At 49.5% G+C, this 14,197-nt stretch overlaps 3 protein-coding genes across 4 annotated transcripts in view; 1 reads left to right on the forward strand and 2 right to left on the reverse strand.

Moving 5' to 3' along the window:
* Positions 1–1,636: 1,636 nt before the first annotated feature.
* On the reverse strand, positions 1,637–6,118 carry Rrp8 (ribosomal RNA processing 8). Its single transcript, XM_004642044.2, has 7 exons — positions 5,888–6,118; positions 3,904–4,249; positions 3,228–3,690; positions 3,008–3,137; positions 2,759–2,865; positions 2,581–2,677; positions 1,637–2,376 (listed from the first exon to the last, which is right to left on the reverse strand). The coding sequence occupies exons 1-7, from the start codon at positions 5,984–5,986 to the stop codon at positions 2,257–2,259; spliced, it is 1,362 nt and encodes a 453-aa protein (XP_004642101.1). The 5' UTR covers positions 5,987–6,118; the 3' UTR covers positions 1,637–2,256.
* A 70-nt stretch (positions 6,119–6,188) lies between these two features.
* Ilk (integrin linked kinase) lies at positions 6,189–13,062 on the forward strand. 2 transcript variants are annotated; one of them, XM_004642046.3, is made up of 13 exons: positions 6,189–6,304; positions 6,715–6,847; positions 10,208–10,373; positions 10,516–10,611; positions 10,779–10,875; positions 10,971–11,054; positions 11,152–11,237; positions 11,378–11,487; positions 11,599–11,726; positions 11,810–11,931; positions 12,132–12,231; positions 12,340–12,470; positions 12,649–13,062. In XM_004642046.3, exons 2-13 carry the CDS (start codon positions 6,759–6,761, stop codon positions 12,796–12,798), a joined length of 1,359 nt encoding a protein of 452 aa, XP_004642103.1. In that variant the 5' UTR covers positions 6,189–6,304; positions 6,715–6,758; the 3' UTR covers positions 12,799–13,062. The 2 variants fall into 2 exon arrangements, with proteins under 2 accessions (XP_004642103.1, XP_023557796.1); XM_023702028.1 differs by lacking the exon at positions 6,189–6,304 and adding an exon at positions 6,326–6,385.
* Taf10 (TATA-box binding protein associated factor 10) overlaps positions 13,033–14,197 on the reverse strand; it is a 1,369-nt gene continuing 204 nt past the window's right edge. Inside the window, exons 1-5 of the mRNA XM_023702029.1 lie at positions 14,127–14,197; positions 13,833–13,987; positions 13,566–13,630; positions 13,370–13,484; positions 13,033–13,198 (exon numbers count right to left, since the gene is read on the reverse strand). The exon at positions 14,127–14,197 is cut by the window's right edge and continues 204 nt beyond it. Of these exons, the coding sequence (XP_023557797.1) occupies positions 13,109–13,198; positions 13,370–13,484; positions 13,566–13,630; positions 13,833–13,987; positions 14,127–14,197 (496 nt within the window). The 3' untranslated portion in view covers positions 13,033–13,108. The remainder of the gene's footprint in view (positions 13,199–13,369; positions 13,485–13,565; positions 13,631–13,832; positions 13,988–14,126) is intronic.

A 14,197-nucleotide genomic window follows, 5' to 3' on the forward strand; every position in this document is an offset into this window, starting at 1 on the left:
GTCTAGAAAATTCCACACTCCACATAGCCACCACTTAGACCCCAGAAGGCTCAAGCTCCTTTGCTCACTATCCTTTTATTTGAGTTGATGGGAAGAATGCTAGATGGTCCCTTGGTGCTCCTCTTCTACCATCACCATATTCTTGTGTAGGTGGGAATGACCATATCACAAGGTAGGTTGGTATAGCTACAATTTCATGAATAACATCATTATAAATTCACAAAGATGATCATTACTCAGCATTAATCACCCCACTGAAAACTTACTTCTCTCTCATCTACTATCATCATTCCTGGTTCATGCTGAGCCATCTTTTCTCATTATAACCCTAGATATCTTACTATTTATTCCTATGACTTTACTAGCTCTAATAAATCCCCAAATCCCTAGCACAGATCCCATAAATCAGTTGCTTGTTTCCGAGAAAAATTTTCTCCTAGACAGTTCAATACATTGTACTGATCTTGAGCCCCTGGGCTCAAGCAACTCTTCAGCCTCAGCCTCCTGAGGAGCTGGTACCTGAGTAGCTGAGTACCTGAGGAGGCATATAATTGTCTCCACCTTGTTCCTCTAACGACGATCTAAAACCCAACACGTTGAGTGGCATCCCCAGTCCACTCAGTTGTTCAAGCCAGAAACCTAGAATTTACTTCAGATCCCTTTCAACTGTTTTAACAGTCCACCAACTCAAACTACTATAGTCCAGAGTGGCCTCAACACATACCTGCCACCTGGGCTTCTGCAGCACTGCTCTCTCTTTAACTCCACTTGAGCAGACCCTGTCATTTTTTATCCTTCCCTATGTAGATAAATCTTGCACCTCAAGTGACAAGCTCTGGGAATATAAAGGTAAATATGGTTTCAGAAGAATGTAGCCAAATACACAAAGCAGCAATAACATCATATTAAATGCTAAAAGAGTATGCTTCACATAGTACTTTTGAGAACCCAGATGATGAATTGATTCTGCCCTGGGAGTAGAGAGTACAAAACAACCAGAATGTTTAGGAAGATGACAGGTACTCAGGAAAGACGAGCACCCGCCAAGGCACCATGTCGTGTTAGCTGAATGGTTCACAGCCAGCCTCCACATCTGCCCTTTGACCTACAGCCTGTTTCAGAATCTCCAACCTTTTACTGGAGGCACCCAACAGCCTCCCAAGTAGAACCTATGTCTTCTCCATGGGCACTTGTTCTTGGGAACAAATAGGAGAGGCCATGACTTTATAAGTCTATAGCAGCTCTGCTGGGGGAGGCCTGAGATCCATCATCCTGCCCCATCCTGCCCTAGCACTAGCTCTCCTTACCTATTGCTTTCCTAAGACTTGCTAACTTGGCTTTACTACAAGGCAAAAAGAATGAATGAACCCCTTTGCCAATGAGCTCCCCAAACTCTCACCCCAAAACGTCATCAACCAGTTGTGTATGAACACAAACTCAGCTCCCTCACGATGCCCCTCCTCTAAGAAAAGCTTGGAATCCATTAAGAGTTTCCACACACAGTACCGCGTGAGCCTTTTCAAAGGCCTTTCTCAAACTCTCCCAGAGATTCCTTCAGTTAACAAACCCACTTTCCCTCGTTCAACCTCCAGCCTGGTCCATGGAGTCTTCAAAGAACAATAAGGGTTACAACACATGATACCCACAGCCAGTTTATTGAGCACCTCATGTGTTCCCAGACCTAACTATAGATTTTTCTCCAATAACATACACAACAATGCTGTAAGACAGGAATTCTATCATTTTCCTAATGAAGAATGCATTACTCAGACATTAAATGGCTCTCAGCTATAAGGAGCAAGTTGGGATCAGAACTACCAAGGAGCAAGAGCTTCCTGTTTGTGGTCTTATAGGTCTGGGCACTATGAATCTGCAGGAGCAGAATACAGGTGAACGGAGGCTGCTCAGTATAGATCAGAAGAGCAGAGAGGTCAAGACAAAATGTGTCCTCTGAGAGATGCAGAGAGGAGCCACAGTCAAAAAGCCTTCAATTCTGAACCACTTTAGGTGATCCATGATTTCCAGTTATCCCCCTGTTCCTCCTTACTGCTGAGCTTGCTCAAGTGACTTTAGGCTTCTTTCAAACTGAGACGGCTTCCCTGGAGAACAGCTGAGCCAGGGATTTCATCACACCTTGTTCTGGGGACAGAGGAACGGTAGCAGCAGGTCCTGGCTCACAGTCTGACTACATACAGTCTTCAGAGTCTTCAGCCTGGAGTCTGGGTGCTGCCTCTCCTTTCAAGGGGTGTTTAGAGGTCACCTTCGCTTGTAGAGACATGGTTGAAGTTTCAGGCCTGTAAGTTGAGCCTTGGGCCCTAACCGAGGGGGGCCTGTCTTTTCAAAATCAAACAAGAAGAAGTGGCTGTTGCTCAGGTCCTAGGGGCAGAAAAGACCCAATGAGCTCCAAATCTTCACCCCAATCCCTCAAAACACCTCCCTCCATGTCAGAAAGCTTTTGAAGGCCCCTAGTGTTGGGTCTTTGTCTGTTCCTGTCCCCATGGCCTCTTTCCTGAACACCATTCTCCTGAAAGGGGCCACAAATGAGATAACTGATAGCGATCGATTTCTTAGAGCTCTCACCTTGGAGATGACCTTGAAGCCCAGCTTGGCAACAGCTCCCAGAAAGGTCCGAACATCCTCAAAGCGGCTACTGACCTCAGCCACTTTCAGGAGGCCCCTGAAAAAGTAGGAAGTTCTGTGTTAAGTGGACAGACAGGAACACGCACATATAAAGGCACCTGTGTCCTGCAGCTCCTACCCTGGCTTTAGCACTCGATTTGCCTCCTCCAGGAAATCCCTGATATTGGTTCCCATCAGCGAAAGACAAAACACAGCCACGTCCACGGACTCATCCCCCAGAGGCACCTGTGTAAAGTATGGGAGTGTGGAATGAGACACATAGCACCAGAAGGAAAAATGTGGCACTGAATGCTAGAATTGGATACCAGAATGAGGAGGGAGGAGAAGGAAAGATTAGGGCACAAAGCAGATACACAGAGGGATTTACCTGGGCCATGTCACACACAGTGACCCTGGGGTCCAGTGAAGCCAAGTCAAAGCAGTGTACAGGGTTCCGGATACTTGAAGCTAGGCGGCAATCCCCACAGCCAAAGTCAGCCACTACCAGAGATGCAGGCCTGGGAGTGGAAGGGAGGGGTCACACACTGGTGTGGTCTGAGCCCCTAAATGACCCAAACTGCTTCTCACAGTGCCCAACCCCCATTCACCGCTGCCGAAGATCCCTGATGATGCGGTCTACTGGTTGCAGTGGCCACTTCTTCACTTGGCTTTGGAAGCCACGATGGTACAGGAGAAAAGCCTCAGGGTCCTCTTGGAAGAGGCGTTGCGCAGCACTGCTGGGCCCAGAGTACAGCTGCTCATTAAGGTAGCGAAATCGGGCCCCATCCAACCGCTGTGTCATGCGGGCGCGCAGGGCCTCTGCCCGAGCCTCATGGTTGTCCGGTTTGGGGCTAGGAGGCACCTCTGACTCCCCTGTAGCAGCAGTGGAGGCCTCAGCAGAAATCTTGTCTGGTGCCTGGAGTGGTCGAAATTTGTTCTTGTGTCTCCGCTTGTTTTTCTGGCGGTTCCGCCACTGTTTCCGAGTTAAGGTATTATGGGGCTTAGGGGAACTAGACCCAGAGCTTGGCTTGGGTAAATCATCTGCAGTACTACTCTTCTTGGATTTGTGACCTGCAGGGAAGGAGATGGGAAGGTGTTATTTCAGACACAATTCCCAAATTCAGAGTGTTATGGCCATAGTCATCATGGCCATAGTCTTGTCCTTGAGATAGAGGCTGTGGCCTGGAACAGTACTATTGCCTACACAATCCTAAAGGTGGCGGAAAACCTCTGCTGTACGTACACCCAGCGGACACTCCCATCCATACACATACCCATCGGTACCTGTTCGGTCGACACTGTCTAGGTGCTGGTCTGGGTTTGAAAGGGCCTGTTCCGGACATTTTCTCTTTCTTTTCTGTCCTTTGGCAGAGTCACTACCCAGAAGATCTTGTTTGCAGCATTTCTTCTTTTCTATTTCATGCTCCTCACTATCACCATGAGGTGGGCCCAGTGTTTGACATTTTTTCCTTTTCTCCCCTACTTTGGCACATGGAGACTTTTTGGGGTGTTTCTTCTTTCTTTCTATTTCTTCCTCAGAGTCACTGCTGGGGAGGCTGGTGGACTGCTGGGAAAGAGATGCTGCTTCCAGAACTCGTAAGGTGGCCAAGAGCTGGCGGCGCCTGGAGCCCTACAGGAAAGCAAGGATTGAGAGTGGGGCAAGGAGAATGGGTGAGAATAAGGGAGACAGGGACCTGGATCAGAAACTTTCCTAGTTAATCTAACTAGCTTGTTGTGAAGCCTGCCAGACCTAGAAGAATTTTCAGGTTGCCATCTCAATCTCTAGAAGCTAGTGGCAGAAAAGTCATCTATCCATTTCAACATGTGATTGGTAATGGAGCTTCTCCACAGAAAATGTGCTATGGGTACACACAGTCAGACTAAAGTGAGACCAGGAGTTCCAGCCCTCCCTTTCAGGCCTTTGCTTCCAGGTGGTCCTGTTCTGTGTCAGGCATAGAGGGTTCTTGAATACAGGAGAAGCAGCATCATGTGTGTGTGAACATATTCCCACAGGCTTGAACCACCTGGGTGAGTGTCCCATCAGGTGGTCCATATTATTGGTGGGACAAATGGATCTAATCACTCATGGATCTGTTTGCTAATGAAAGGCCTCTCAGCAATGAGACATAAGAATTACTGCCCCATCACCAACTTGTCATTAATAATGTCTCCAGATACAGCACAGGGAACACCCAAGGGGAGAAGCTGCACACAGGGACCAGATGCCTGGCCCACAGTTGGGCTGCGGGGATGAAAAGGAGGAAACAAAGCAGGCACACTCCCTATACAGGCTAAGATTAAAAAAGCTTAAGAAAATAGAGTGGTCCTCACATCTGCTGAAGGGAAATGTCTATAGCTTGGGAGGTGAAAATGAGAGTAAGGGCCGGCGAGATAGCTCAGCAGACTAGGTGCCTGTTTGGGCAAGCTCAGGGACCGGCATTCAATCCCTGGTACCGAATGCCACACTGGGCCCTGCCCCTGGGGTGCAGTGAGCCAGTCACCGAGACCAGGCATGGTGGCACATACCCGTAATCCCAGTGCTTGGGAGGCTGAAAACAGGAGGAACACTACGAGTCTGAGCTGCGTAGTGAGAACCTGTACCAAATACATACATTTAAAAAAATATGGAAATTAAAACTCTAGGGGAGTTAGTCCTAACTGTGACACTTAAACTTGGAATTTCAATTGCACCAACCTCCCTTGAATAGTAACGCTGACAACCTTCCCTGGCCACCCAGTCTTTTACCAATCTATTCTCCAGATCACAATCCCAAATCTTTCCAAGGCTGGTGGTGTAGCTCAGTGACAGAACACTTACCCAGCATACCTGAGGTCTTGTTGACACCCAATGGAGAAAATGGGCCGCGGGTGAGGGGTGCCTTTTCAATACAATTCAATACAAGCTCAAAGTAACCACTCCATTGCCAGAAGCAGTTTAAAGCATGCAAATTTTCCAATCTACCCCTTCAATTCCAACAGCATCCTCTCATTTACTGCGCTCCAACCCATGGGAAACGTCTATGTGCGTTTCCCCAATGGGGCATTCTTTCTTGCCAGAGGGCCTTTGCACGTACCCCTCCCAAGGAACACTGTTCTCCGCACCAATTTCTCACCAACGATTTCAGCTTCAACGTTATTTTCTTTCTGGTATGGCCAGAACTGAAGAGCTGGCCTCCGTAGGGGCCCCTTGCTCCAGAGCAGACCGGAGCGTTCCCGGCGCCGGGATCTGCCGGAGTCTGACAGCGCCCGTCCCGCTACTGGTACTCACCTTGATTTGCGCGGCTGCCGCGGGCCGAGGCCGTGAGGTTACGGCACTGAGGCCCACGACCGCTGGGGCCGCCTCGGCCCACTCAGGCTCCTCGAACATGCGGGTCGCGAGGGCGGAGTCGTAAAACCTAAAGTCTTCTCCACGTGCTCAACGCGACTTCCTCAGCTCTGAGCCGCCACAAACGCGCCAGGAAAGCCAGAAACCAAAAAGTAAAAGCTGCCGGCGGCTAGAGTGTCCGGCGCGGCACGGAAAACCATCGAGTGTACACACTCTCGGGCTAGAAGGGCAACGGAGGCGGTCGGAAGGGAGGGAAGGAGGACCCGCGCCGGCCAAGGAAGGCCAGGGGCTGGGCGGGGCCGGGTGGCGGGCGCGGCCGGACGGGAGTTCCCCAGAGAAGCGCCTCCAGCCCGAGTCCCGGTGAGTGCAGACGACCCGCGCCCCCTGCCCAAGACTGCGTCTTGGCCAGCCCGTCTCTCTGTCTCTCCGCCGGAGCCCCAAGTAGGGAACGGGCGCAGACCTCGGGAGGGACCCCCGCCCACTAATCCGGGTGTACGGAGCCGGAGCCACCCCCTCCCCCAGGCTGTTTGCGGGTTGGGTCTCGGAGTGGTTCTCCTGCGTCGGTTCTGGAGATTCTGCCTCGGGATCACCCCTACCCTGCCCGGACTCGTCTTCCTCGGGCACCCAGGGAATCATCCCATTGCCCCAAACTCTACAGAGCACCCCTAGCCGGGGATGCAATACCCATCCGCCTGCAGCATAAACACTACTTTGCTGTAGGGGACAAAGTGGGGCTCATCCTTCTTTCCTGGGTCTCCTACTATCTACAGTCCCCAGGCTTCCCCAGGCTCGGGGACTCAGCGCAGGGACTGCTATGGACGACATTTTCACCCAGTGCCGGGAGGGCAATGCTGTGGCCGTGCGTCTGTGGCTGGATAACACGGAGAACGACCTCAACCAGGGGTGAGCTGAAGCGGCTGGTGGGCGAGAGAAAAGCTAGAGGTCTTCCTAATGCCACCCGGGTGCTCAGGTCTGGTTGCCATCCAGCATGACGGAGTGCAGGGACCCGAGAGGGTCTCCAAAGAGGAAGCGGCGTTTGCGCTGAAACTTGATTCTGAATAAGTTTCACAAGCAGAGATTACAAAGAGCTTTCTAGCCTCAATGGACTGCATGGGAAAAGGTCAGGAAGCAAGACAGATTGGAAAGTGTCAGGAAATTTTCTGGAATTTGGTGCAGCTACAGGATAAATCTCTGTGGGCTGGAGCATTGAGTTTAAGTGGAAGACAGGACAGGACATAAAGCTGGGGAGATACACAAGGGTCATCCCATCCAGTTTATGCTTTAAGAGTAAAGTGGCATTTTTTCATTTTTTTATTGGTGCATTTCAGATATACATAGCAAGAACATTCATCATATAGAATTTGTAGCTATAGATGTTACCTTGCTTTTTTTCCCCCTATTCTTTTCCTCTCCCTTCATCTCCTTCTCCTCATATCCAACTTTACAAAGCTTTGCCAAGAGTAAGTTTTGAGACTGCATATTGCTTTGAGATTACTCCCTTGCAGAAGAACATGAAAGGCAATTGCCAGGGGCCGGGGAGATGGCTCAGTAGGATAAGCGCTTGACTGGCAAACGCAAGGATCTGAGTTCAATCCCTGGTTCCGCAAAAAAAAAAAAAAAAGAAAGGCAATTGCTGCCCAGGCCATCATAGCCATGCTGCTGTTTTTGACCAGATTTCTGGAACTGAATTGCTTGTCAAAAATAAGCAATTCAGTTCGATTTTTTTTTTTTTTTAATGAGATAGTCTTGCTATTACTTCAGGTGGACCCTGTCTGTTCCTGGCCTTGAAGTCATGACAGTCCTCTTGCCTCAGTGTCCTGAGTGCTGGGATTACAAGCCTGCACCACCATACCTGGCCCAGAAATCCAAAGGTTAAATTAATGGATTTGGCATGGAAAGTGAGGAAGGTCAAAGGTGATGACCAAGATTCTGGCTTGAGTACTTGGATAGGTTGTAGTTGCATTTACTGAAATGGAGACAATTGAAGCATAAGGTGTTGTGTTCTGGATATGTTAAAGTTTGGGGACAACACAACTTGGAAATGTTAAGTAGGTTGTTGGTTATGCAGCTTTGCAGTTCAGGAGAGATTTGACTTCTAGACACAGATTTGGGAAGTATTAGTTATTAGCAGATACATGATACCCGAAGACATTCATGTGAAAATAGAATAAAAGACAAGAGGATATAGGGTGAGAGAGGCCAGGAAGACTGAAAAGGAACGACCTGAGGATGAAGAAATAGAAAATGTGTGAATAAAGCTTAGACAATGTTTTAAACAAGCAGCAGAGTGGTCAGCAGTAGTGAAGGCTACTGAGAGGTCAAAGTAGAGTACTTTAATGATACCACTGAACTTACAATTGGGATATATTTGATAATCTCTGTGAGTGCTATTTCAGGTGAATAGGTTAAGGGCCAACCCATATTAGGTCCCTTCAATTGAAGGTCTGTATACTAGGTAGACTAGTACCTGTGCTGAAGCTAGTCCCTGCTGGAATCGGATATAATCTGTGCCCTCAAGGTGGCAGACTTGTGGCAGGTTAAAAAGTGAATGGGAGGTAAGGATAGAGAAAGTAAATGTGAACAAGCTTTTAAATGTTGAACAAGACAGGGAATTAAGTTTTTTGAGATAGATTTTAATTTTTTAAGCATTTGTTTTGGGAGCTGGCATTGTTTTGGTTTTTAGGTTTGAGCAGTCAGGATCAACTGTCATGCTAGTCTGGGCTGCACTGGTCCCCTTGAGGCTTATGCTATTTTTCTTTAATATGCAAGGTAATTAGCTTGTTTTAATTCATTCATAGAGTACTCTGATAGCACTGTTACTATTTTATGGATAAGGAAACAGAGGCCTAGGAAAAGTTTCCCGTTGCGACTGGCATCTTGTTGACTCACTTCCAAATGGTGAAAAGCTGACACTAGTGAGATTGAAGGGTTCTGGTGCTAAGTTGAGGGGATAGGGTGTGTGCCCTCAAGCTGGTTCTGTTCTGGATATAAGGAGATGGTTAATTCCCTGATGGCCTCTTTGAGACACAAGCCCAGGCCCTGAAGGGGCAGGTAACCTGAGAATGAGCAGAACCCTTCTGCTGTCTGGCTTGGGCCTGCTGTGGAATAGTCTGCTGGAGGCTGATAAGTCAGGACACAAATTAAAGTTCTGAGAAACAAGACTGACTGATAAACTAGGGATGTTGCTGCTTCCGGGGATGCTCACATCTGGCAGAATATTTTTGGCTATTTGTGTGAACAGACGAAGGCAAGCTGTGGAGGGGAAATGTTGAATCTCTCTCTCTCTCTCTCTCTCTCACACACACACACACACACACACACACTCTTCCCCCGCCCCCCTCCCCTCTCTCCAGCTTGGGAGACATCTGGGTAGCAAAAGCTCTGATGAGCTCCAGGCCCTGCCTAGAGCCCCCACATGGGAAGTGACCGCAGCACTAAGGCATCCGGTGGCTGCTGGCCCAGACCATGGACCGCCCCCCTGCTCCGCCCCTTGCATCTGCAACCCAGGACTGGAGGAAATTTCCTTTTATGGCTCTAGGCTGTCAGGCTGACCAGCTCCCACCCAGTTGTTTTGTTTGTATACTTTTACTTTACAAAATTCGTGTCCTTGGGAAAAGGAAAAAAAAAAAAAAAAAGGTGTAGTCTTCATTCTAAAACAGCTAGTTTCATTTTCTTCCAGGATTGCCAAGTAGAATCTTGTTTTGTGTGGTTATTGGCCTCATCAGTAATCAAAAGCATCTTTTTATTATAAACCCTCCTGAAACATTTTAATTCTATTCCATTTTTAGATATTAGTTTTTGTACTAGAGATAAACAATAAGCTTTTTCCTCCTCTCCCATGAGATACGCCCTCCAAAATACCCCTCGTCCCCATTAATATGTAGTCATCACCTGCTTATACTCCAACAGGAAAAACAGTCCACTATTCAGTTTTCTAATCAAGTGCAACAAGGGCTGTAGTAGGGAGATACAAAAAACAGTGGAATACAAAGGGTAATAGACATTACAAAAAAAGTGTAGGGGAAATTTCAGAAACAGTGCTACCACCTCGTGGAGAGATGAAAATAATCTTACTGGAGTTGTCAGGATGACTTGGTGTGAAGCTCAGGGGAAGGTCTGAATTGTAGCTTTTCCGAATTGCTAGCAGAACTAGCAACCAGTGAGGTAAGCCATCCCCAAAGAATACAGTATAAGTTTTTTAACCATGCAGAGCCTTTGCTTCATCCTACTTCCAGCTTACTGACCATTAGCCCTTTCCTAAAGGGATGATCACGGTTTCTCCCCCTTGCACTGGGCCTGTCGAGAGGGCCGCTCTGCTGTGGTTGAGATGCTGATCATGCGGGGAGCGCGGATCAATGTGATGAACCGTGGGGATGACACCCCCCTGCACTTGGCAGCCAGTCACGGACACCGTGATATTGTACAGAAGGTAGGTACAAACTCTTCTGTTACCCACATGATGTACTCCCTGAGGTCAATCACAGGCACTGTAATGTAAATTTGTAGTTTTTCTTTGTCCTATGCTTACAATGGTCTCACTTGGGACTATCTCTTGCTTCTTTCTGGCCCAGCTGTTGCAGTACAAAGCTGACATCAATGCAGTAAATGAGCATGGGAATGTGCCCTTGCACTATGCCTGTTTTTGGGGCCAAGACCAAGTGGCAGAGGTGAGTACTTTGGCCCAAGTCTTGGGATGGGTGGGAAGCAGTGAATTTTGAACCTCCAAATGGTCCTGTCATTGCTACTGTGTAACACTCCCATGTGTTTATGGTTGGTTGTGACTGCAAAGTGGGTAGCAGGGGCCTCTGTCATAACCACCTCTTACTCATTTTAGGACCTGGTGGCTAATGGGGCCCTTGTCAGCATCTGTAACAAATATGGAGAGATGCCCGTGGACAAAGCCAAGGCACCCCTGAGAGAGCTTCTCCGAGGTCTATCTCCATCCCTAGCTTGTCTGTCTTGCCCTTTCTTGGGTGTCTACTCCCTCCATACTGTAACTCAGGGTAAGACTGTTTTTCTTCCCCAGAACGAGCAGAGAAAATGGGCCAGAATCTCAACCGTATTCCATACAAGGATACATTCTGGAAGGGGACCACCCGTACTCGGCCCAGTGAGTCATTATGGGAGGAGGGACTATAATAGAGAATACTGGGCTCCCGGGGATGGGTTAGGGCCAAATTGGGTACCTGACCTACCCCCACTCTCAGGAAATGGGACCCTGAACAAACACTCCGGCATTGACTTCAAACAGCTCAACTTTTTGGCAAAGCTCAACGAGAATCACTCTGGAGAGGTGACCCCTGCCCTTCTTGCCCCTTCTACCCTAAACCCCCACAAATTATCTACTCTGCACCTGTTTTTAAGTTTTTCTTGCACTTCCTGGGCAAGAATATGGTGTCTTAAAAGCCTGCTAACCCCTGTCCTATCCTTCAGCTATGGAAGGGCCGCTGGCAGGGCAATGACATTGTTGTGAAGGTGCTCAAGGTTCGAGACTGGAGTACGCGGAAGAGCAGAGACTTCAATGAGGAGTGCCCCCGACTCAGGTGGGCAAGGCCTGAGCTAGCAGCTGCTGGTTCCAAGGAACCCTGAATGGCTTGGAGAGAGGAGCTCCTTTATACTGGGTCTTAGCCAGGGCTACTCTTTTCGTCTCCCAGGATTTTCTCGCATCCAAATGTGCTTCCAGTATTAGGTGCCTGCCAGTCTCCACCTGCTCCTCACCCTACCCTCATCACACACTGGATGCCATATGGTTCACTCTACAATGTACTACATGAAGGCACCAGTGAGTAGGGATGCTGGTCTCATTGGGAAGAGCTAGAGAAGGAATACACAAGCCTCTCTCAACTGACTCTCACCACCTCTTAGATTTCGTCGTGGACCAGAGCCAAGCGGTGAAGTTTGCTTTGGATATGGCAAGAGGCATGGCTTTCCTACATACACTAGAGCCCCTCATCCCACGACATGCACTTAACAGCCGTAGTGTCATGGTGAGACTATAGGTTCATTCCTGGTTTGGGCCCCCAAAAATCTCTTCCATATCTATTTCTGTGTGTGTGGTAACAGGAATCGAACTCAGGACCTCATGTTTGCCAAGCAGGTGCTTGTGCCACTGAGCTACGTTCCCCAACCCCTCTTTTTCATATCTAAAGTAGGACTCACCTCCTTCCATATATCTTCTCTTCCTTAGATTGATGAGGACATGACTGCCCGAATCAGCATGGCCGATGTCAAGTTCTCTTTCCAGTGCCCTGGGCGCATGTATGCACCTGCCTGGGTAGCCCCTGAAGGTGGGTGAGGATATGGCAGGAAATAGAGAAAGCTGAGCTCAGTAATAATGGAAGGGGCAGAGAAATGACAGGGTAGGCAGCTGCAACAGACGAGCCCTATCTCTCCAGCTCTGCAGAAGAAACCTGAAGACACAAACAGACGCTCAGCAGACATGTGGAGTTTTGCAGTGCTTCTGTGGGAACTGGTAACACGAGAGGTACCCTTTGCTGACCTCTCCAATATGGAGATTGGAATGAAGGTAAGCGCAGAATTGTGCACAACTGTACTGGGGGGATGGTGGTGGTGGTAACAATAGTGGGCCTATGCTCTTCCCATATTTGTTCAGATCCTCAGTAATCCTGTGGAAGGGCTAAGGACTTCTACCACACAACAGATTCAAATTCTGAGGCTTACTCTTTTTTTTTTTGTATTTTTAGGTGGCACTGGAAGGTCTGCGGCCTACTATTCCACCGGGCATTTCTCCCCATGTGTGTAAGCTCATGAAGATTTGCATGAACGAAGACCCTGCTAAGCGACCCAAGTTTGACATGATTGTGCCTATCCTGGAGAAGATGCAGGACAAATAGGACTGGGAGTTCCTTGCCTGAACTTCAGAGGTGTCGAGACATGGTTGGGGGAGTGCAACTTCCTATTGCAGCGTGCCTTTGGCTGCCTCCCCTGCCTCCAGTCATGGTACTACCCCATCGGTGGGGCCCATCCCCTGACCCCATCCCTACCACTGTGACCCCGAAAGGGCTTGGCCTCAGAGCTTTGTCACTTGCCACAAGGTGTCTCCCGGCATGGGAGGGATCAGCCCCGCCTGTCACAATAAAGTTTATTATGAAAACAGGCTGGTACGGGGACATGGGGACAGATAGGTACACCTGGTTGTGTGGCTCAGGTGAAATAGTGCGGCTTCTTCACATTGATGCCATACTCGCTGAGGGCAGGGGTCAAGTCCTCCATGGTTAGTGTGTACTTGCGGTCCTGAGGGAAGAAGAGAGCACCAGCTGAGCACAGAAATCCCAGATTCCAGTCCCAAATGGATGACCCTGAGTAGGCATACCTCCCCTAGGATGCAGCTTCCCCAAAGGGCCATTAGGATAAGTAAAACCTGCTGCTGTACAGGGTACTGATTCATTGAACCTCTGTCCACACCTTGCTCTTGCTCCGGGAGCTGCCCGAGGCCGTGCCCTTCATTTTGCAGTGCTGTAGGGCATCATTGGCAATATCTGAGATGAATTTCTGGGCAGCCAGGGAAATGAGCCGAATTCTAGAGAAGAAAAACTGGTATGAGAAAATGACCGCAAGTTGCACAAGCACCCAGGCTCTAACCTGCCCTGGGTTTACTCACATGCGTGGGTCTGAAGCTTCAAAGCCAGCACGGTTCAGGTAGTAACCAGTCACTGCATCTGGGATCTGAGAAATCAGACAGCCATCAGTGTCAACCCAATGCCCTGCTGGGCTGAGCGTGGGAAGAGGGCTGGGAAGTTAAAAGCCTGCTAATCTGGAAGCTCAGTTCGGGTATGCAGAGGAAATAAGACAACTAGAAGGGGGTGGGGAAGGGGCATCCCTGGAAAACACGGCAGAAAAGTTGGGCACGTTCAGGCAGGAAGCCCACCGTGGGCGTATAATCCTCCAACTGCATCAGGAAGTCCACCAGAGGCGTGCTGGACACCACGGGCTTCACATCTCCGTTGGCCGCGCTCGGCAGTACATAGACCCCGTTGGACATTGCCCCCTCCGGGGGCGCCGCGCCGCCCGCCGACACTGGAGCTGGAGGAGAAACAGCAAACCGTTGACTGAGACACGAAGGTGGGCGGCGTAGGGCCCTTCTAGGCTGCCCTGGACCCTGTGCCCTCAACCGCCGCTAGGCGCAGTCAAGGGCGCGTCCCTCACCCGGCCCGACCCTCACCAGCCCCGCGCCGCTCCGCCGGCTCGCCGGCCCGCGCGGCCACGGGTCCCGTGCCCGCAGTCGCGGCTCCG

This window comes from Octodon degus, unplaced genomic scaffold, assembly GCF_000260255.1.
Source record: "Octodon degus isolate 3935 unplaced genomic scaffold, OctDeg1.0 scaffold00146, whole genome shotgun sequence".
In the NCBI taxonomy this organism is placed as follows: domain Eukaryota; kingdom Metazoa; phylum Chordata; class Mammalia; order Rodentia; family Octodontidae; genus Octodon; species Octodon degus.

Excerpts from the sequence above, each read along its gene's own strand:
- Rrp8 (XM_004642044.2), bottom strand. The coding sequence starts at position 5,986 with ATGTTCGAGGAGCCTGAGTGGGCCGAGGCGGCCCCAGCGGTCGTGGGC. Across the intron at positions 3,138-3,227 it reads ATCAGGGATCTTCGGCAGCG|GCCTGCATCTCTGGTAGTGG; the intron begins GTGAATGGGGGT and ends TTCCACTCCCAG. Across the intron at positions 2,678-2,758 it reads AATCGAGTGCTAAAGCCAGG|GGGCCTCCTGAAAGTGGCTG; the intron begins GTAGGAGCTGCA and ends CTACTTTTTCAG.
- Ilk (XM_004642046.3), top strand. The coding sequence starts at position 6,759 with ATGGACGACATTTTCACCCAGTGCCGGGAGGGCAATGCTGTGGCCGTG. Across the intron at positions 10,612-10,778 it reads GCCAAGACCAAGTGGCAGAG|GACCTGGTGGCTAATGGGGC; the intron begins GTGAGTACTTTG and ends TACTCATTTTAG. Across the intron at positions 10,876-10,970 it reads CCTGAGAGAGCTTCTCCGAG|AACGAGCAGAGAAAATGGGC; the intron begins GTCTATCTCCAT and ends TTTCTTCCCCAG.